A 22472-nucleotide genomic window follows, 5' to 3' on the forward strand; every position below is an offset into this window, starting at 1 on the left:
CTTATGTTCTTAGGATTTCTCCTCTCACCTCCTCCTTTTCCCTCTTCATTTCCTCAGCCTTAGTAAATGCCCATTTAACTCTGAGTCTGGTGCTGGGTGCACCCTGAAAAGTCCGAGACTGCTTTCTCTCTTCGTAAATTCAATCACTATTTCATGCAGATGTGAAGAGCGCTGCCAGAGATACAAGAGTGATGTCAGAGGGAGAACGGCCCCTGGAACCGCCCACAGGAACACGACACCAGCAGTTTGAATCAGGAAGCGCTGAAGCGGAATCATGTCTTCCAGACAGCAAGCCCAGAGTTTGATCGAGGAGGCAATTTGTCCCATTTGTCTGGATTTCTTCACCGATCCGGTAATACTGGAGTGTGGGCACAACTTCTGCCGCTCCTGTGTCACTCGGTGCTGGGCAAAGAAGAGGAGAATCTCCTGCCCGGAATGTAGAGCGGAGTTTTCGAAAAGAAACCTCAAGGCTAATCGGGCCTTAGCGAGACTGGCTGAGAAAGTGCGAATATTAAACTTGAATCTGAAAGAGAAGGAACGTAAACTTCACTGTGAGGAACATCACGAAGAACTGAAGCTGTTTTGTGAAACTGACAAGAAACTGATCTGTTTGATCTGTAGAGATGCGCGGGAACACAGAGAGCACCGCTTCATGCCCATTAAAGAAGCTGTTGGAATCTACAAGGTAAAAGGGAACAGATTTGATCACCTGGTTATTTCAGCACATTTTCATGGTCTAACACTTTAATTCTGTGATTTTCTCTCCCAATCCCAGGATCGGCTGAAAACTTCCTTATATTCTCTCGCAGAGAAGAAATCGGCGGCTCTTGAAACGGAATTAAAACAGAAACAGCAGATTTCCGGAGTTAGGGTAAGGTCTCCCTGAGCTGATTTTCGGGGATCTCGGTTAGTTTTGTTCCCTCTATCGCGGGACATTAATTATGTTTCACATTTCATTTGGTAGGAACAGTCGAGCAGTCTGCAGACCCGCATCACATCCGAGTTCACTAAAATGCACCAGATTCTCACTGCGAAAGAGCAGCGTTTAATCCGAGATCTTAGGGAACAAGAGGGGAAGATTGTAGAAACAATGGAGAAAAACCTTCGAGAAATTCAAGAGAATTTAAATTCCATTCAGGAGAAGCTCTCAAAGTTACAGAAACAGATGGAGCAAAAAGACGGGCTGATATTTCTGAAGGTGAGGATTATATTGTGGGTCAGTTCAGTGAAACTTCACACAGTCACAAAATAACCGATGACAACTGCAATAAATGCAGCATTTGCTGAAAAATTCGGAACTGATTAAAACCGATTGTTTTGTCTCTGCCGGTGCGGTTCTGCTATCGGCACGGAAAGATACCAACCACTGCCACACTATTTGTAGAATCATGGCAATGAGTTGCCATTGATATTTTGCTTATAATTATTTCCATGCTGCGCAAGTTTGATATTTTCCTGGAGCTCACATTGGAATCCAGTTACAGTTCCATGTTGTGAGTGTGAGTGTGTCTGGTACGGTGGGGGTGACAGCCACTGTGTGTTTGAGTGGCACTGAAGTTGAGTTCCAGTATCTGACACACGAATCAGAATGTTCAACTACTTGCAATCATAGAATCCTACAGCACAGAAAGCGACGATTCAGCCATGGTGCCTGTGCTGGCTGTTTTAAAACAGCGATCAAATTAGTGCTTTCCCCCTGCTCTTTCTCCATAGCCTTGTTTTTATTCGTTTTCAAGTGTCTATTCTATTCCCTTTTGAAAGTTGCTGTTAAATGTGCTCCCACTCAATGAATGCATTGCAGATGATCCCAACTTATTGATTAAAAAAATTCCCTCTATTTTTCTGCCAATTGTCTTCAATCTGTGTCCTCTGACTGGGAACCTCCTGCCAGTGGAACAAGATTCTACTTATTTACTCTGTCAATACCACACCTAATTTTGAACACCTCTATTAAATATTCCCTTCATCCCCTCTGCTCGAAGGAGAACACTCCCAGCTTCTCCAGTCTTTCCACATAACTGAAGTCTCTCATCCCTGGTACATACTGGCAAATCTCATCTGCTCCTTCTTCAAGGCCTTGACATCCTCCCTAAAGTGTGGTGGCCAGAATTGGACATAATGCTCCAGCTGAGGCCTAACCAGTTATTTAGAAAGGTTTGGGATAATGTCCTTGCTTTTGCGCTCTACACCACCATTTACGAAGCCAAGGGTCCCCTGTTTTCTTTTAACAGCTTTATCAACTTTTCCTTCCCCCGTACACATTTCATTTTGTGATCCGTCCGGTCCCTCTGTTCCTGAACCGCATTAACACTGTATGATTTAGTTTAGATTGCCTCTCCAAATTTTTCCTTCCAAATTGCATCACTTCAGAGATCCTACATTAAACTTTATCTGCCCTTTTCACCAGTCTGTCTATGTCCTCCTGGAGTTTGATGCTATCCTCCTCACTGTTTACTATATTTCCAAATTTTGTGCCATCTGTAAATTTTAAAATGGTAATCTCCAAACCAAAGACCAAGTCATTATTACATATCAAAAAGCACAGTTATATTCTCTTTCTTTCTGTGTCGGCAGCAGTGAGTATCACACATTTGTAACAATTTGTGTAAATTCTGCTGTCTGAATATGGACGGTCAGTCTCTGGTAACTTAGATTTGTGTTTTATTTCATTCAGGAGGAAGCTCGTCGGAAGAGGAGGTAAGACACGCTCTTTACTGAAACTACACAGTTTGGGAAAATAACTCAGCACAGCTTTTTGGTCAATTTATAACATCAACTGTTTAATACTTGGGTGTATCTATTTGTAACACGAAAGTTCTGATTGGTCCCCTTGGAGGACAAGGCATGCCCAGCAGTTTCTCTGGAATGTGTAATTAGATCTTCCCCGCCTACTTAATCAGTGACTTTGCAAAGTGCAATTTGAACCCTTCTGACTGCTGACTCCAGACAGAACAGAGCTCACTTGGAGCAGAGAGGGCCCACCCTCGCAGGTAAAGACCTTCTCCCACCACCAAAATATGTTTGTGCCACTGCCGCCCAAGTTCCTGAACTCTGCCCTCCACCACACCCCCATGGATGGGGCATTGTCTGTGGGTCACAGTTTGGTAACAGGTTTATTGTGTATGAAGTGAATAGTGACAGTGTTGTGACTTCTGGATTTCGTCCAGTCCAATGATCTCACTTGCCACACACGCACCAGGCTTTCCAAAAATCAACCACGAGAAAATGACGTGGTGCGGGTGTAAAGTTGGATCACGTTCTCGCTCTCACTTCCCCCTTTAAACCGGTAACACGTTCTTCCACCGTACCCTCTGTGCTCTATGTACACTTTATCCCCCACCCCCACCCCCTCCCCGTTCCTGATATCCACTCCCCTCCTGCTCTCTCTCCTTTTCCCTCTCCTCTCTCTCCCTTCCGCCTCCAATAACTTCGCTCTGGCCCTCCTCTCTCTCCCCCAATCGTTCTCTCTCTCCCCAGTCTCTCTCTCTCTCTCTCTCTCTCTCTCCCCCATTTCTTTCCCAGTCTCTCTCTCTCTCTCTCTCGCTCTCTCTCTCTTCCAGTCTCTCTCTCTCTCCCCAGTGTCTCTATCTATCTCCCAGTTTCTCGCTCTCTCCCCGAGTCCCTCCATACTCCCCAGTCTCAAACTTTCCCTTACCCCGGTCTCTCTTTCTCCAGTCTCTCTCTCCCTCTCTCACCCCCTCCCCCCTCAGTCTATCTCTCCCCCTCCCATTTATTCTCTCCCACAGACTGTTTTACTCCAGTCTATCTCTCCACTGTCTCTTTCTACTCCAGTCTCTCTCTCTCCCTCTTTTTCCCTCTCCCCAGTATCTCTCTCTCTCAGCAGTCGCTCTGCCCCTGTCTATCTCTCCCTCTCTAATTCTTTCTCTCTCTGAACCTCTTTCACTCTCTTCCAAGTCTTTCTCTCCCCCTCTCTCCCCCAGTCTCTTTCTCCAGTCTCTCTCTCCCAATCTCTTTCTCTCACTCGCTCTCTCTCTCTCAGTCTCACTCTCCCCTGTCTTTCTCTCTCCACAGTCTCCCTCTCGCTCTCTCTCCCCCAGTCTTTCTCTCTCCACAGTCTCCCTCTCTCTCTCTCTTCCAGTCTCTCTCTCTCCCCAGTCTCTCTCTCCCCACTCTCTCCCAGTTTCTGTCTCTCCATGAGTCCCATTCCTTCTCTGCCCCAAGTCCCTCTCTCTTTCTCTTTCTCTGTGTTTCTCTCTCACTCAGCCTCGCCCTCTATCTCTCCCCGAGTCCCTCTCTCTATCTCTTCCCTCAGTCTCTGTCTATCCCCAGTCTCTCCCTCTCTCTCTTCCTCCCCAGCCTCTCGACCCAGTCTTTCTCTCTCTCTCTCTCTCTCTCTCTCTCTCTCTCTATCTATCTATCTATCTATCTATTCCCTTTTCCTGCAGTCTCTCTCTTTCCTTCTCTCACCCAGTCTCAAATATTTTGGCTGTACCTGTAAATCAAATATAAATCATATGTAAAAATGGGGCACTAAAACCGACAATTTAAACAAATTAACTTTTAACAATAATGGTTCAAATTAAAATTGGATGCACATGGAAGGCCGCGAGCGTACCGATGGACACCACGTGCTTCATCACCCGGGACACACTGGCTCGGATGTAACCGTGGAAGAGAGGCACGCAGTCGGGCTGAATGACCCTCCTCGACCTCCTGCTGACTGGACCGGTTGATGGCCACCTTGGCCATGCTCCCCCAGTCTCAACCTTTCCCTCTCTCCAGTCTCTCTTTCTCCAGTCTCCCTTTCTCCTTCTCTCACACACTCTTCTCCCCTTAGTCTATCTCTCCCCTCTGATTATTTCTCTCCCACAGACTTTCTCTCTCCAGTCTTTCTCTCCACACTATCTCTTTCTACCCCAGTCTCTCTCTTCCAAGCTTCTCTCCCCCTCTTTCTCCCTCTCCCCAGTCTCGCTCACCCCAGTCTCTCCCTCTCCACACCAATCTCTTTTTCTCTCCCGTCTCTCTCTCCAGACTCTCTCTCCAGTCTCGCTCTCTCCAGTCACTCTCCCCCTCAGCCTATCTCTCCCTCTCTGATTCTTTCTCTCCCCCAGTCTCTCCTTCCACCTCTCTCACTCTCTCTTCCAAGTCTCTCTCTCTCTCTCTCTCTCTCTCTCTCCAGTCTCTATTTCTCCAATGTCTCTTTCCAAGTCTCTTTATCTATCTCTCCCGCCGTCTCTCTCTATCCCCAGTCTCTCTCTCTCTCTCTCTTACCCAGTCTCTCTCTCTCTCCCCGAGTCCGTCTCCCTCTCTGTCCCCAGTCCATCTCTCTTTCTCTTTCATCCTGCTTCTTTCACTCACTCAGGCTCACCCTCTATCTCTCCCCGAGTCCCTCTACCTGTCTCTTTCTCCTTCGTCTCTCTCTCTCTATCCCCAGTCTATATTTCTCTCTTCCTCCCAAGTCTCTTCCTCTCGACCCAGTCACTCTCTCTCCCTTCCTCTCTCTCTCTATTCATTCTCTTTTTCTGTACACTCACTCTTTCACTCTCCCTCAGTCTCAATCATTCCCTTTCTCCAGTCTCTCTCTATTTCCCTCTTTCGCCCCCCTCAGTCTATCTCTTCCCCTCTGATTCTTTCTCTGCAACAGACTGTCTGTCTCGCCACACTTTCTTTTCTACCCCAGTCGCTCTCTTCCAAGTCTCTCTCTCACCCTTTCTCTCGTTCTCCCCAGTATTTCCCTCTCCCTAGTCTCCCCCTCCACCCCAGTCTCTTTCTCTCCAGTCTCTCTTTCTCCAGTCTCTCTCTCCAGTCTCGCTTTCTCCAGTCTTGCTCTCTCCTAGTCTATATCTCTCCCTCTTATTCTTTCTCTCCACCAGACACTCTCCACCAGTCTCTCTCCCTATCTCACTCTCCCTCTCTCTCCCCAGTCACTTTCTCCAGTCTCCTCTCTCTCCCAGTCTCTTTCTCTCTCTCTCTCCCTCCCAGTCTCTCTGTCTCTCTCTATCCATTCCTTTTTCCTGCAATCTCTCTATTTCCCTCTCTCCCCCAGTCTCAACCTTTCCCTCTCTCCAGTATTTCTTTCTCCAGTCTCTCTCTCCCTCTCCCCCCCTCCCCCCCTCCCCCCACCCCTAGTCTATATCTCCCCCTCAGATTATTTCTCTCCCACAGATGAGCTTTCTCCAATCTCTCTCTCCACACTGTCTCTTTCTACCCCCATCTCTCTCTTTCCCTCTCTCTTCCAAGTCTCTCCCTCCCTCGCCCCAGTCTCTCCCTCTCCACCCCGATCTCTCTCTCTCTTGCTCCAGTCTGTCATTCTCCAATCTCTCTCTCCAGTCGTTCTGCCCCTCAGTCTATCTCTCCCTCTCTGATTGTTTCTCTCCCCCAGTCTCTCTCTCCACCTCTCTCACGATCTCTTCCAAGTCTCTCTCTATCCCCAGTCTCTCTTTTGCTAGTCTCTCTCCCAGTCTCTTTATCTCTCTCTCTCCCAGTCTCTCTCTCCCAGTCTCTCTCTCTCCCCAGTCTCTCTCTCTCTCCCTAGTCTTTCTTTCTCTCTCTCTCCCAGTCTCTCTCTCCCCAGTCCCTCTCTCTCTCTCTATCACTCTCTCCTCCAGTCTCTCTCCCCCCTAGTCTCTCTCTCCCAGTTTCTCTCTCTCTCCCCTAGTCCCTCTCCCTCTCTGTCCCCCAATCCATCTCGCTTTCTCTTTCTCCCTATTTCTCTTTCTCACTCAGCCTCGCCCTCTCCCTCTCTGTCCCACCTCAGTCGCTCTTTCGATCCAGTCTTTCTCTCTTTCACTCACTCTCTCTCTCTCTCTCTCTCTCTTTATCCATTCCCTTCTCCTGCAGTCTGTCTCTTTCCCTCTCTCCCCCAGTCTCCACCTTTCCCTCGCTCCAGTCTCTCTTTCTCCAGTCTGTCTCTCTCCCTCTCTCACCCCCTCTGCCCCCTCAGTCTGTCTCTCCCCCGCAGATTATTTCTCTCGCATAAACTGTCTCTCTCCAGTCTATGTCTCCACACTGTCTCTTTCTACCCCAGTCTCTCTCTTTCACTCTCTCTTCTGTCTCTCTCTCTCCCTCTTTCACCCTCTCCCCACTTTCTCCCTCTACACACCAATCTCTTTTTATCTCCAGTCTTTCATTCTCCAGTTTCTCTCTCTCTCCAGTCGCTCTGTCCCTCAGTCTATCTCTCCCTCTCTGATTCGTTCTCTCCCCCAGTCTCTCTCTCTCCACCTCTCTCGCTCTCTCTTCAAAGTCTATCTCTCTCTCTCTCTCTCTCTCTCCCTCTCTCTCTCCAGTCTCTCTTTCTCCAATCCTTCTCTCTCTCCCAGTCTCCTTCACTCTCTCTCTCCCAGTCTCTCTCCCTCCCAGTTTCTCTCTCTCTCCCCGAGTCCTTCTCCCTCTCTGTCCCCCAGTCCATCTCTCTTTCTCTTTCTCCGTGTTTCTCTCTCTCACTCAGCCTCGCCCTCCATCTCTCCCCGAGTCCCTCTTTCTATCTCTCTCCTCAGTCTCTCTCTATCCCCAGTTACTCTCTCGCGCTTTTCCGTCCCAGTCTCTCCCCCTTGGCCCAATCTTTCTCCCAATCTCACTCTCTCTCTCTCTCTCTATCCATTCCCTTTTCTGCAGTCTCTCTCTTTCACTCTCTACTCCAGTCTCAACCTCTCCCTCTCTCCAGTCTCTATTTCTCCAGTCTCTCTCTCTCTCTCTCTCTCCCTCTCCCTCTCTCACCCCATCTCTCCCCATCAGTCTATTTCTCCCCCTCCAATTCTTTCTCTTCCACAGACTGTCTCTCTCCAGTCTGTCTCTCCATTGTCTCTTTCGACTCCAGTCTCTCTCTATTCCTATTTCTCCCTCTCTCCAGTCTCTCTCTCTCACCAGTCTCTCGCTCTCCCCTGTCTTTCCCTCTACACCCCAATCTCTTGCTTTCTCCAGTCGCTCTGCCGTTCAGTCTCTCTCCCTCTCTGATTCTTTCTCTGCCCCAGTCTCTCTACCTCTCTCACTCTCTCTTCCAAGTCTCTCTCTCTTTCTCTCTCTCTCCCCAGTCTCTCTTTCTCTCTCTCTCTCTCTCTCTCCACAGTCTCTCTTCAGTCTCTCTCTCTCTCTCTCTCCACAGTCTCTCTCTCTCCCCAGTCTCTCTTTTGCCAGTCTCTCTCACATCTCTTTCTCTCTCTCTCTCCCAGTCTCTCTCTCCCCAGTCTCTCTCTCTCTCTCACTCACTCTCTGACTCTCCCAGTCTCTCTCTTTCTCCCCTCAGTCTCTCTCTCCCAGTTTCTCTCCCTCGCCCTCTCTGTCCCCCAGTTCATCTCGCTTTCTCTTTCTCCCTGTTTCTCTCTCTCACTCAGCCTCGCGCTCTACCTCTCCCTGAGTCCCTCACTCGCATTCCTCAGACTCTCTCTATCCCCAGTCTTTCTCTCTATCACTCTCTCTCTCTTTATCTATCTATTCCCTTTTCCTGCAGTCTCTCTCTTTCCCTCTCTCCCCCAGTCTCAACCTTTCCCTCGCTCCAGTCTCTCTTTCTCCAGTCTCTCTCTCTCACCCTCCCTCCCCCCCACCCCGCCCGTTAGTCTACCTCTCCTCCTCCGATTCTTTCTCTCCCAGAGATTGTCTCTCGCCAGTCTTTATTTCCACACTGTTTCCTTCTACCCAATCTCTCTCTTTCACTCTCTTCCAAGTCTCTCTCTCCCTCTCACCAGTCTCTCGCTCTCCACACCAATCTCTTTCTCTCTCCAGTCTCTCTTTCTTGAGTCTCACTCTCTCTCTCTCTCTCTCTCTCTCTCTCTCCAGTCTCACTCTCTTCAGTCGCTCTTCCCCTCAGTCTATCTCTCTCTGATTATTTCTCTCCCCCAGTCTCTCTCTCTCTACCTCTCTCACTCTCTCTCTCCCAGTCTCTTTCACTCTCTCTTTCCCCTCTCTCTCTCTCTTTCTTACCCAGTCTCTCTCTCTCCCCAAATCCGTCTCCCTCTCTGTCCCCAATCCCTCTGTATTTCTCTTTCACCCTGCTTCTTTTGCTCACTCAGCCTCGCCCTCTATCTCTCCCCGAGTCCCTTTCTCTATCTCTCTCTTCAGTCTCTCTCTCTCTATCCCCAGTCTGTCACTCTCTCTCTCTCTCTGTTCCACCCTAGTCTCTCTCAATCCAGTATTTCTCTCTCTCTCACTCTCTCGCTCTCTCTCTTTATCCATTCCCTTCTCCTGCAGTCTGTCTCTTTCCCTCTCCCCCAGTCTCAACCTTTCCCTCTCTCCAGTCTCTCTCTCCCTCTCTCAAACCCTCCCCCTCTCCGTCTCTCTATCTCTCTCCTCAGTCTCTCTCTATCCCCAGTTTCCCTCTTTCTCTCTTCCTCCCCAATCGTTCCCCCTCGACCCAATCTTTCTTCCACTCTCACTCTCTATCCATTCCCTTTTCTGCAGTCTCTCTCTTTCGCTTTCTCCTCCAGTCTCAACCTCTCGCTCTCTCTTTCTCCAGTCTCCCTCGCTCTCCCTCTCTCACCCCCTCTTGCCCCCTCAGACTATTTCTCCCCCTCCAATTCTTTCTCTCCCACAGACTGTCTCTCTCCAGTCTATCTCTCCACTGTCTCTTTCTACTCCAGTCTCTCTCTCCCTCTTTCACCCTCTCTCCAGTCTCACTCTCTCACCAGTGTCTTGCTCCCCCCTGTCTTTCCCTCTACACCCCAATCTCTTGCTCTCTCCAGTTGCTCTGCCGCTCATTCTCTCTTCCTCTCTGATTCTTTCTCTGCCACAGTCTCTCCACCTCTCTCACTCTCTCTTCCAAGTCTCTCTCCCTCCCTCTCTCCCCAGTCTCTCTTTCTTCAATCTCTCTCTCTGTCTCTCTCTCCCATTCTCTTTCACTCTCTTTCTCCCAGTCTCTATCTCCAATCTCTCTCCTCATCTCTCTCCACAGTCTCTCTCCATAGTCGCTTTCTCTATCGCTCTCCAGTCTTTCTCTCTCTCTCTCTCTCTCTCTCCCTCTCTCTCCCCCCAGTCTCTCTCTCTCTCCCCGAGTCCCTCTTGCTCTCTGTCCCCCAGTCCTCCTTTCTTTCTCTTTCTCCGTGTTTCTCTCACACACTCAGCCTCGCCCTCTATCTCCCCCGAGTCCCTCTCGCTATCTCTCTCCTCAGTCTCTCTCTATCCCCAGTTTCTCTCTCTCTCTTCCTCCCCAGTCTCTCCCCCTCGACCCAATCTTTCTCTCTCTCTCTCACTCTCTCTCTCGCTCTCTATCCATTCCCTTTTCTGCAGTTAATCCCTTTCCCTCTCTCCCCCAGTCTGAACCTTACCCTCTCTCCAGTCTCTCTCTCTCCCTCTCTCACCCCCTCTCCTCCCTCAGTCTATTTCTCCCCCTTCGATTCTTGATCTCCCACAGACTGTCTCTCTCCAGTCTTTCTCTCTGCACTGTCTCTTTCTACCCCAGTCTCTCTTTTTCACTCTTCCTCTCTTTCTCCCTCTCTTCAGACTCTCCCTATCCACCCCAATCTCTTTCTCGCTCCAGTCTCTCTTTCTCCAGTCTCTCTCTCTCCCTCCCCCACCCTCCCGCTCAGTCTATCTCTCCCCTTCCGATACTTTCTCTCCCACAGACTGTCTCTCTCCAGTCTGTCTCTCCACACTGTCTCTTTCTAACCCAATCTATCTCTTCCAAGTTTCTCTCTCCCTCTCCCCAGTCTCTCGCTCTCCCCAATCTCTCCCTCTCCACCCCAATCTCTTTCTCTCTCCAGTCTCTCTCTCTCTCCAGTCGCTCTGCCCCTCAGTCTATCGCGACCTCTCTGATTATTTATGTCCCTCAGTCCCTCTCTCTGTCTCTATGCATTCCCTCTTTCCTCCAGTCTCTCTCGCTCTCTCCTCCGGCTCTCACTCTCCCCAGTCTCTCTTCCTCCAGTCTATCTCTCTCTCCCAGTCTCTTTCTCACTTCCCAGTCTCCCTCTCTCCCCAATCGCCCTCTCACTCCCCAGTTTCTCTCCCCAGTCTCTCTCTCTCCCCCTCTCTCTCCCCAGTCACTCCCTCTCTCCTCCTCGCTCTCCAAACTCTTCTTCCACAGTCTCTCTCCCCCAGTCTCTCCCCCAGTCTCTTTATCTTCCTCCCCGGTCTCTCTCTCTCCCCCCTTTCAGTTTTCTTCCGTCTCTTCCCTCTCTCCCGCTCTCTCTCTTCCCCCAACCTACCTCTCTGATTCTTTCGCCCTCTCCTCAATCTCTCTCTCCCTTCTCTATTTCATCATTCTTCTCTCTCCCTCTTGCCTCCAGTCTCCCTCTCTCTCCCCAGTCTCCCTCTCTCCCCCCAGTCTCCCTCTCTCTCCCCAGTCTCCCTCTCTCTCCCCAGTCTCTCGCTCTCTCCCCAGTCTCCCTCTCTCTCTCCAGTCACTCCCTCTCGCCTCCTCTCTCTCCAAACTCTTCTTCCACAGTCTCTCTCCCCCAGTCTCTCTTTCTCCCTCTGCACAGTCTCTCCCTCTCCACAGTCCCTCCCTCTCCACAGTCTCTTACTCTCCAATCTCCAACTCCCCAGTCTCTCTCTCCCGTCTCTCTTCCCCCAGTCGCTCTCCCCCCAGTTTCTCTCCCCCAGTCTCTTGCCCCCCAATCTCTCGCCCCCAGACTCGCTTCCCTCCCAGTCTCTCTTGCCCCAGTCTCTCTTCCCCCCCAGTCTCTCTCCCCCCCCAGTGTCTCTCTTCCCTCCAGTGTCTCTCTCCCCAGTCTCCCTCTCTCCCCAGTCTCCCTCTCGCCCCAGTCTCCCTCTCTCTACCCAGTCTCCCTCTCTCTCCCCAGTCTCCCTCTCTCTCCCCAGTCTCCCTCACTCTCCCCAGTCTCCCTCTCTCGCCCCAGTCTCCCCCTCTCTCCCCAGTCTCCCCCTCTCTCCCTATCTCTCCCCAGTCTCTCTCTCTCGCCCCAGTTTCTCTCTCTCTCCCCAGTCTCTCTCTCTCTCCTCCTCTCTCTCCAAACTCTTCTTCCACAGTCTCTCTCCGCCAGTCTCTTTATCTCCCTCCCCCGGTCTCTTTTTCTCCCCCCTTTCAGTTTTCTTCAGTCTCTTCCCTCTCTCCCGCTCTCTCTCTTCCCTCAATCTCCCTCTCTGATTCTCTCGCCCTCTCCTCAATCTCTCTCTCCCTCTCTCCCTTCTCTATTTCACCATTCCTCTCTCTCGCTCTTGCCCCCAGTCTCTCCCTCTCTCCCCCAGTCTCTCCCTCCCTATCCCCAGTCTCTCTCTCTCCCAGTCTCTCTCACTCTCCCAGTCTCTCTCACTCTCCCAGTCTCTCTCTCTCCCAGTCTCTCTCTCTCTCTCCCAGTTTCTCTCTCTCTCTCTCCCCAGTCTCTCGCTCTCCCCAGTCTCTCTCTCCCCAGTCTCTCTCTCCCCTGTCTCCCTCGCTCCAGTCTCTCTCTCCCAAAAGTGTCTCTCTCCCCAGTCTATCTCTCCACAATCTCTCTCTCTTCAGTCTCTCTCTTTCTCCCTCTCCAAAGTCTCTCCCTCTCCACAGTCTCTGACTCCCCAATCTCCAACTCCCCAGTCTCTCTCTCCCGTCTCTCTCTCTCCCCCAGTCTCTCTCCCATCAGTCTCTCTCCCCCCAGTCTCTCTCCCACCAGTCTCTCTCCCCCCAGACCCTCGCCCCGCAGTCTCTCGCCCCCAGTCTCTCTTCCCCCCAGTCTCTATCCCCCCCAGTCACTCTTCCCCCAGTCTCTCTTCCCCCAGTCTCTCTTCCCCCCGTCTCTCTCCCCCAGTCTCTCTCCCCACAGTCTCTCGCCTCCCAGTCTCTCTCTCCTCACTCTCTCTCTCCCCAGTCTCTCTCTCTCCCCAGTCTCTCTTTCTCCCCAGTGTCTCTCACTCCCCAGTCTCTCTTTCTCCCCAGTGTCTCTCGCTCCCAAGTCTCTCTCGCTCCCTAGTCTCTCTCGCTCCCCAGTCTCTCTTGCTCCTGTCTCACGTTCCCCAGTCTCTCACTTCGCAGTCTTTCTCTCTCCCTCTCCCGAGTCTCTCTCCCCCACTCCTGAATCTCTCTCATTTCTCTCTCTCACCCTCTCTCCAATCTCTATTGCTGCAACCTCCCTCTTTCCCCAATCTCTCCCTCTCTCCCACACTCTCTCTCCCCCTCTCCATTGTCTCTCTGTCTCCCTCTCCCCAGCCTCTCCCTCCCCTCCCCATTCTCTCCCTCTCCTAGTCAACTCTTACCCAGAATTTCTCTCACATAGTCTCTCTCTCCCAGTCTCACTCCCTCACCCCAGTCTCTACCTCTTAACCACCAGTCTCTCTCTCCCCTGTCTGTGTCTCCCTCTCCATAGTGTCTCTTTCTCCCCGGTCTCTCCCTCTCTCCCCCAGTCACTTTGTCTCCCTTTCTCCAGTCTGTCTTTCTCCAGTGTCTCTCTTTCCCTCTCTTCCTATCCCCCACTCTCTCTCTCTATCTCCCTCTTTCTCTCTCTCTCTCTCGCTCTCCACTCTCTCTTTCTCCAGTCTCTTTCGCTCCCGCTCTCCACCAGCCTCAAGCTCTCCGTCTCTCAGAATGGCAGGCAGTAACTAGTGGGGTATCACAAGGTTTAAGGCTGGGACCCCAGCTATTTACAATATACATTAATGATTTAGATGAAGGAATTGAATGTAATATCTCCGAGTTTGCAGATGACACTAAGCTGTGTGGCAGTGTGAGCTGTGAGGAGGATGCTCAGAGGCTGCAGGGTGACTTGGATAGGTTAGGTGAGTGGGCAAATGCATGGCAGATGCAGTATAATGTAGATAAATGTGAGGTTATCCACTTTGTTGGCAAAAAGAAGGCAGAATATTATCTGAATGCTGACAGATTAGGAAAAGGGAAGGTGCAATGAGACCTAGGTGGCATGGTTCATCAGTCATTAAAAGTTGGCATGCAGGTACAGCAGGTGGTGAAGAAGGCAAATGACATGTTGGCCTTCATAGCGAGATGAATTGAGTATGGGAGCATGAAGGTCTTACTGCAGTTGTACAGGGCCTTGGTGAGGCCACACCTCGAATATGGTGTAGAGTTTTAGTCTCCTAATCTGAGGGAGTGCAGCGAAGTAGCGAACCAGACTGATTCCCGGGTTGGCAGGACTGACATATGAAGACATTAGCTTAGATGGTGTGGAACCGGTATGGGTGGAGCTACGGAATACCAAAGGGCTGAAAAAGCTAGTGGGAGTTGTGTACAGACCACCAAACAGTAGTAGTGAGGTTGGGGACAGCATCAAACAAGAAATTATGGATGCGTGCAATAAAGGTACAGCAGTTATCATGGGCGACTTTAATCTACATATTGATTGGGCTAACCAAACTGCTAGCAATGCAGTGAAGGAGGATTTCCTGTAATGTATTAGGGATGGTTTTCTAGACCAATATGTCGAGGAACCAATTAGAGGGCTGGCCATCCTAGACTGGATGATGTGTAATGAGAAAGGACGAATCTTGTTGTGCGAGGGCCCTTGAGGAAGAATGACCATAATACGGAGAGTGACACAGTTAATTCAGAGACTCAGGTCCCGAACTTAAGGAAAGGTAACTTCAAGGGTATGAGACATGAATTGGCTAGAATAGACGGGCGAGTGCTACTTAAAGGATTAACGGTGGATAGGCAATGGCAAACATTTAAAGATCACATGGGTGAACTTCAACAATTGTACATCCCTGTGTAGAGTAAAAATAAAATGGGGAAGGTGGCTCAACCGTGGCTAACAAGGGAAATTAAGGATAGTGTTAAATCCAAGGAAGAGGCATATAAATTGGCCAGAAAAAGCAGCAAACCTCAGGTCTGGGAGAATTTTATAATACAGCAGAGGAGGACAAAGGATTTAATTAGGAGGGGGAAAATAGCGTATGAGAGGTAGCTTGCTGGGAACATAAAAACTGACTGCAAAGGCTTTTTTGATATGTGAAGAGAAAACGATTAGTGAAGACAAGCGTAGGTCCCTTGCAGTCAAATTCAGGTGAATTTATAATGGGGAACAAAGAAATGGCAGACCAGTTAAACAAATACTTTGGTTCTATCTTCACGAAGGAAGACACATATAACCTTCCGGAAATACTAGGGGACTGAGGGTCTAGAGAGAAGGAGGAACTGAAGGAAATCCTTATTAAGTGGGAAATTGTGTTAGGGAAATTGATGTGATTGAAGGCCGACAAATCCTCAGGGCCTGATAGTCTGCATCCCAGAGTACTTAAGAAAGTAGCCCTAGAAATAGTGGATGCACTGGTAATTATTTTCCAACAGTCTATCGAATCTGATCAGTTCCTATGGATTGGAGGGTAGCTAATGTAACGCCACTTTTTAAGAAAGGAGGGAGAGAGAAAGCAGGTAATTATAGACCGATTAGCCTGATATCAGTAGTGGGGAAAATGTTGGAATCAACTATTAAAAATGAAATAGCAGCGCATTTGGAAAGCAATGACGGGATCGGTCCAAGTCAGCATGGATTTATGAAAGGGAAATCATGCTTGACAAATCTTCTAGAATTTTTTGAGGATATAACTGGCAGAGTGGACAAGGGAGAACCAGTGGATGTGATGTATTTGGACTTTCAAAAGGCTTTTGACAAGGTCCCACGCAAGAGATTGGTGTGCAGAATCAAAGCACATGGTATTGGGGGTAATGTACTGACGTGGATAGAGAACTGGTTGGCAGACAGGAAGCAGAGAGTCGGGATAAACGGGCTCTTTTCAGAATGGCAGACAGTGACTACTGGGGTACCGCAAGGTTCAGTGCTGGGACCCCAGCTATTTCAGTATAAATTAATGATTTAGATGAAGGAATTGAGTGCAATATCTCCAAATTTGCAGATGACACTAAGCTGGGTGGCGGTGTGAGCTGTGAGGAGGACGCTAAATGGCTGCAGGGTGACTTGGACAGGTTAGGTGAGTGGGCAAACGCATGGCAGATGCAGTATAATGTGGATAAATGTGAGGTTATCGAAGGCAGAATATTATCTGAATGGCGGCAGATTAGAAAAAAGGGAGGTGCAACGAGACCTGGGTATCATGGTACATCATGGTACAAAGTTGGCATGCAGGTACAGCAGGCAGTGAAGAAAGCAAATAGTATGTTCATAGCAGTGGGATTTAAGTATAGGAGCAGGGAAGTCTTACTGCAGTTGTACAGGGCCTTAGTGAGGCCTCACCTGGAATATTGTGTTCAGTTTTGGTCTCCTAATCTGAGGAAAGACGTTCTTGCTATTGAGGGAGTGCAGCGAAGGTTCAGCAGACTGATTCCAGGAATGGCAGGACTGACATATGAGGAGAGACTGGATCGACTGGGCCTGTATTCACTGGAGTTTAGAAGGATAAGAGTGATCTCATAGAAACATATACAATTCTGACGGGACTGGACAGGTTAGATGCAGGAAGAATGTTCCCGATGTTGGGGAAGTCCAGAACCAGTGGACATAGTTTAGGGATGGGGGTAAGCCATTTGGGACTGAGATGGGGGGAGACTTCTTCACTCGGGGAGTTGTTGACCTGTGGAGTTCCCTGCCGCAGAGAATTGTTGATGCCAGTTCATTGGATATATTCAAGAGGGAGTTAGATATGACCCTTACGGCTAAAGGGATCAGGGGGTATGGAAAGAAAGCAGGAAAGGGGTACTGAGGTGAATGTTCAGCCATGATCTTATTGAATGGTGGTGCAGGCTCAAAGGGCCGAATGGCCTACTCCTGCACCTATTTTCTATGTTTCTATGTAAAACTGGATCGACTAAGCTTATATTCACTGGAATTTAGGGGATCTCATAGAAACATATAAAATTCTGAAGGGATTGGACAGGTTAGATGCAGGAAGAATGTTCCCGATGCTGGGGTAGTCCAGAACTAGGGGTCACAGTCTAAGGATAAGGGGTAAGGCATTCAGGACCAAGATGAGGAGAAACTTCTTCACTCAGAGAATTGTGAACCTGTGGAATTCTCTACCACAGAAATTTGTTGAAGCCATTTCGTTAGATATATTCAAAAGAGAGTTAGATGTGGCCTTTACGGCTAAAGGGATCAAGGGGTAAGGAAAGAAAGCAGGAATGGGGTACTGAAGTTGCATGATCAGCCATAATCATATTGAATGGCGGTGCAGGCTCGAAGAGCCGAATGGCCTACTCCTGCACCTATTTTCTATGTTCTATATCCCTATCTCCAGTCACTCTCTCCCTGTCTCCCCCACTCCCTCTCTTTCGCATTCTTTCTCTCCTAATTCTCTCTCCCTCTCCCCGGCCCCTCTGCTTCATTCTATTCCCCAGTCTCTCTCTCTCCACACTGTCGCTTTCTCCCAGTCTCTCTCTCGCACTCTCTCCCAGGGCTCTCTCTTTCCCCTCTCTCCCCCTCTGATTCTTTCTCTGCCCCAGTCTCTCTTTCTCATTCTCTCTCCCAAATCTCTCTCTCTCTCCCTCTCTCCCCAGTCTCTCTTCCCCTCTCTCCCTCTTCCCAATCTCTCCCTCTCCACCCCAGTCTCTCCGTCTCTACCCCAGTCCCTCCCTCGCTCCCAGTCTCGCCCTCTCTCCCCAGTTTCTCCAATCTCACTCTCCCTCTCCGATTGCTCCTGTCTCTCCCTTCTTTCTATCCTCTTCCTTCTCCCCCAAGCAAGCACGGATCCAGTAATGGGTCTTCTCCTGGAATTGAAACGTGGCCTACAATGGCCGCAACTATGCGCAGAAAGGATCAGTTACGCACCTGCAGATGGCTGTGCTGAATTTACGTGCAAAGAGTCATTCCGTTAATCCTGTTTAATAATTACAGGAATAGTGAGGAATATAAAGTACCATCAGTAGCAGATGCCGGCCAGTCTATCAGATCATTCAACGGCCCTTTACAGTACGCAGCGTGGAGAGAACTGTTTGACGCCATTAATCCTGGTAAATCGCTTATATTCCTTTTCCTGCTTTATGATTCAAGATGAGAAGAACCTAAACTGGCTCCCAGACCCCCGACTAAATAATCACATTGTCTGTTGTTAATCCCCGGGAGCCTCTCCATTTTCATATTTTGCTTTCTTGTGGGTCCCTCTGAGTAAGTGTCTGAAACCATCAGCACTGTGAGCCAGAGCAGTAAAGGGGTGTGTATAACCAGAGGGATAGAGCACGGGTCTCAGGATCTATGTAACCAGAGGGATAGAGCCCGGATCTCAGGATCTGTGTAACCAGTGGATAGAGCACGGGTCTCAGGATCTGTGTAACCAGAGGGATAGAGCACAGGTCTCAGGATCTGTGTAACCAGAGGGATAGAGCACGGGTCTCAGGATCTGTGTAACCAGAGGGATAGAGCCCGAGTCTCAGGATCTGTGTAACCAGAGGGATAGAGCACGTGTCTCAGGATGTGAGACTGAATTTGTAGAGGAGACCGGTCTGGCCCCGACTGAAGTCCTGGATAAAATTTTGATCAACATATTATCAGGAAGGCATGCAGGCATTGGAGAGCATGTGTTTAAAGGCAACTTATCTGATAGGTGGGATTAGGGACTTCGGTCAAGAGGAGAGGCTGCAGAATCTGGGAGTCTTTGCCCTGGATTAGGGTGATATAGCCCAAACCTAACAAAGGGAGGTTGAAATGTCAGGTTAGATTGAATGAGGTTTTGATTTTTTGAGGACCCCATTGAGCGTGCAGAACATAAGAACATAAGAACATAAGAAATACGAGCAGGAATAGGTAATTCGTCCTCTCAAGCCTGCACCGCCATTCAATAATATCATAGCTGATTTTCTACCACAACTCCACTTTCCTGAACTATCCCCACATCCCTTGATTGCCTTAATATCCACAAATCTACCGATCTCTGTCTTGAATATACTCAAAAATTGAACCTCCACAGCCCTCTGGGGAGAGAATTCCAGCGATTCACCACCCTCTGAGTGAAAACATTTCTCCTCATCTCAGTTCTAAATGGCCGACACCTGATTCTGAGACTGTGACCCCTGGTTCTAGACTCCCCAATCAGGGTAAACATCCTCCCTGCATCTACTCTGTCAAGCCCTGGAAGAACTTTGCACATTTCAATGAGCTCACCTCTCATTCTTCTAAACTCCAGAGAAGAAATGCTGAGTCTACTCAATCTCTCCTCATAAAACAATCCCCCCATCCTAGGAATCTGTCTGGCGAAGCTTGGTTGCACTCCCTCAATGGCAAATATATCTTTGCTTAGGTAAGGAGGCCAATAGCACTCTACGTGTGGTCTCAGAACAGCTCCGCAGGTCGGGCCATAAAAGAGCTGGAGCGGCATACCACTTCAACCTCCAGCACGAGCTGCTCCAAGTAGGTGATGATTTTGAGGTGGGTGACTGGGTGATGTCATCAAAACTCTGGTCACCATTTTGGAGCGTGAGCAGGAACATCATCAGAGGAGTGGGAAGGTCGGGGCAGATGAGCAGCAAGTGTTTGTGGCAAGATGCGATGAATGTTTATGGCGGAGGAGCGGTGGGAGATAGTGGCGGAGGTGCGGCGAAGTTTTTGTGGCGGAGGAGCGGTGAGAGATCGTGGCGGAGGTGCGGCGACTGAGGGTACGGGGCCCAGAAGAGCCGAGGGCCCAGGGGCAGCACGGGTCAGCCCACACTGCGATATGTGAGCGCACTGGGTCCGTGCAGCAGAGCAGGTCTCCAGCCGTCCTGGTTAACCCTTGCCACTGGATAAAGGCCGAGCTCTGTCAAGCCCGTGTGGTGGCTGATGTGTGACGGTCACCACACGTTAAAACAATCCAGGCTCAGGCATCTTCCACCCTTCAATTGGAGTTCAGGCCTGGAATATCGGGCCCTCCATTGAAACATCGGTGAACCCATGTGGGAGCAAGTCCTCCTGGTTCCAGGGACCGCCCATGATGGTGATATAAGGGACTCACTGTCGGCCCTCTGTCAAGCCCCGCCCCCCACTGCACTTTTTTGACCGACATGCGCCAAGCCCCGCCCCCTCCTTGCCGGAATCATTTCATGTGGTGCGAGCAGTAGGACCTGAGGCTCTGACTCTTCCCCCCGGCCGCCCTGGGCCCGATGGTGAGAGAGAGGCTCGGGGGAGAAAGAGAAGTGCGACCCCGAACCGAAAGTGAGATTCTGCGACCGACCGCACCTCCCGCTGAGCCCCGAGCCCCGAGCGGCTGCGGCGAAGAGAGAGACCTGAGGGGCGGGGGGAGGGAGGGAGAGAGAGAGAGCTGGGGAGAGATACCTGAGGGGCGGGGGGAAGAGAGAGCTTGGCGGGGGGAGGGAGAGAGAGAGAGAGCTTTGGGAGGGGGGAGGAGGGAGGAGAGAGCTGGGGAGAGAGAGAGCTGGGGAGGGAGGGAGTGGGGGGGAGAGAGAGAGCTGGGGAGGGAGGGAGAGAGAGAGCTGGGGGGGGAGGGGGAGAGAGAGCTGGGGGGGGAGGGAGTGGGGGGGAGAGAGAGAGCTGGGGGGGGGGGGGAGGAGAGAGAGAGAGCTGGGGAGAGAGAGAGCTGGGGAGGGAGGGAGTGGGGGGGAGAGAGAGAGGTGGGGGGGGGGAGGAGAGAGAGAGAGAGAGAGAGAGCTTGCAGGGGGGATAGGGAGCTTGGGGGGGAAGAGAGAGCCTGGGGGGCGGGGGGAGAGAGAGCTTGGGGTTGGGGGTGAGAGAGAGAGAGAGCTTGCGGGGGGCAGAGGGGGTGAGAGAGAGCTTGGGGGGGGGAGAGAGAGCTTAGGAAGGGGGGAGAATTTGGGGTTGGGGGGTGAGAGAGAGAGCTTGCGGCGGGGAGAGGGGCTGAGAGAGAGAGGTTGGGGGGAAAGAGAGAGCCTGGGGGGCGGTGAGAGAGAGAGAGAGCTTGGGTTGGCGGGGGGAGAGAGAGAGAGAGCTTGTGGGGGGGCATAGAGAGAACGAGCTTGTGGTGGGGTGGGTGGAGAGTGAGAGAGCTTGGAGTGGAGGGAGATAGAGAGAGCTTCTGGTGTGTGGGGAGGGGTGGGAGAGAGAGAGAGAGAGAGCGGGGGGAGAGAGAGCGAGCTTGTGGGGGTGGGGGGGAAGAGTGAGAGCGCTTCGGGGGCGGGGAGAGAGAGAAATCTTGGGGTTTGGGGGGGGGAAGAGAGAGAGAGAGCTTGGGGAGGGGATGGGAAGGAGAGAGCGAGCGAGAGAGAGAGAGTGAGCTGGTGGGAGAGAGAGAGAGAGAGAGAGAGCGAGAGTGAGCTGGTGGGAGAGAGAGCGAGAGAGAGAGAGAGCTGAGGGCTGAGGGGGTGGGAGAGAGCGCTTGGGGGGGGGGGGGAGAGAGAGAGAGCTTGGTGGGGGGGTGGAGAGAGAGAGAGCGAGAGAGATTGGGTGGGGGGGGAGACAGAGAGAGCTTGGGGGGGGGAGAGAGAGAGCTTGGGGGGAAGAGAGAGAGCTTGGGGAGAGAGAGAGAGAGAGAGAGCTTGGGGGGGGGGGGGGAAGAGAGAGCCTGGGGGTGGTGAAAGAGAGAGAGCGCTTGGGTTGGCGGGGGGGAGAGAGAGAGAGAGAGAGAGAGAGCTTGCGGGGGGGGGGAATAGAGAGAATGAGCTTGTGGGGGGGGGTGCTGGAGAGTGAGAGAGCTTGGAGCGGAGGGAGATAGAGAGAGCTTCTGGTGTGTGGGGAGTGGTGGGAGAGAGAGAGCTTGGGGGGGGGGGAGAGAGAGAGAGAGAGCTTGGGGGGGGGAAGAGAGAGAGCTTGGGGGGGGGGGAGAGAGAGAGCTTGGGGGGGGGGGAATAGAGAGAACGAGCTTGTGGTGGGGGGGGTGGAGAGTGAGAGAGCTTGGAGCGGAGGGAGATAGAGAGAGCTTCTGGTGTGTGGGGAGGGGTGGGAGAGAGAGAGAGAGAGCTTGGGTGGGGGAAGAGAGAGAGCGGGGGGAGAGAGAGCGAGCTTGTGGGGTGGGGGGCAGGGAGAGAGAGAGAGAGAGCTTGGGGCAGGGAGAGAGAAAGATTGGGGTTTGGGGGGGGAAGAGAGAGCTTGGGGAGGGGATGGGAGCGCGAGAGAGAGAGAGAGAGAGTGAGAGTGAGCTGGTGGGGGAGAGAGAGAGAGAGAGAGAGAGAGAGAGCGCGCGAGCTGGTGGGAGAGAGAGAGAGAGAGAGAGAGAGCTGAGGGGGCGGGAGAGAGAGCTTGGGTGGGGGAGAGAGAGAGAGAGAGAGAGAGCTTGGGGAGAGAGAGAGAGAGAGATAGATAGATAGTGTGGGTGGGGGGGGGAGAGAGAGATAGCATGGGGGGGAGAGATAGCGTGGGGGGGGGGAGAGAGAGAGAGTGAGAGTGAGCTGGTGGGAGAGAGAGAGAGAGAGAGAGAGAGAGAGCGCGAGCTGGTGGGAGAGAGAGAGAGAGAGAGAGAGAGAGAGAGCTGAGGGGGCGGGAGAGAGAGCTTGGGTGGGGGAGAGAGAGAGAGAGAGCTTGGGGAGAGAGAGAGAGAGAGAGAGAGAGAGAGATAGTGTGGGTGGTGGGGGAGAGAGATAGCGTGGGGGGGGGAGAGATAGCGTGGGGGGGGAGAGAGAGAGAGAGAGAGAGAGAGAGAGCTGGAGCGGGGAGAGAGCGAGCGAGCTGGGAGGGGGCGGGTAAAGAGAGAGCTTGGAGGGGGAGAGAGAAAGAGCTTGGGGGGGGGAGGGAAGAGTGAGAGAGCTTGGGGCAGGGTGGCAGAGAGAGAGAGAGAGAGAGAGAGAGTGTCTGCCTGGGGCT

General features: G+C 51.5%; 1 protein-coding gene across 1 annotated transcript in view; it reads left to right on the top strand.

The window, feature by feature from the left end:
* The first annotated feature begins 274 nt into the window (after nt 1–274).
* The window catches only part of LOC139230634 (zinc-binding protein A33-like), a 41155-nt gene continuing 18957 nt past the window's right edge, over nt 275–22472 (top strand). Inside the window, exons 1-5 of the mRNA XM_070862448.1 lie at nt 275–685; nt 776–871; nt 965–1198; nt 2675–2697; nt 17625–17740. Of these exons, the coding sequence (XP_070718549.1) occupies nt 275–685; nt 776–871; nt 965–1198; nt 2675–2697; nt 17625–17740 (880 nt within the window). The remainder of the gene's footprint in view (nt 686–775; nt 872–964; nt 1199–2674; nt 2698–17624; nt 17741–22472) is intronic.

The sequence above is a fragment of the Pristiophorus japonicus genome, chromosome 19 (assembly GCF_044704955.1).
Source record: "Pristiophorus japonicus isolate sPriJap1 chromosome 19, sPriJap1.hap1, whole genome shotgun sequence".
NCBI lineage: Eukaryota > Metazoa > Chordata > Chondrichthyes > Pristiophoridae > Pristiophorus > Pristiophorus japonicus.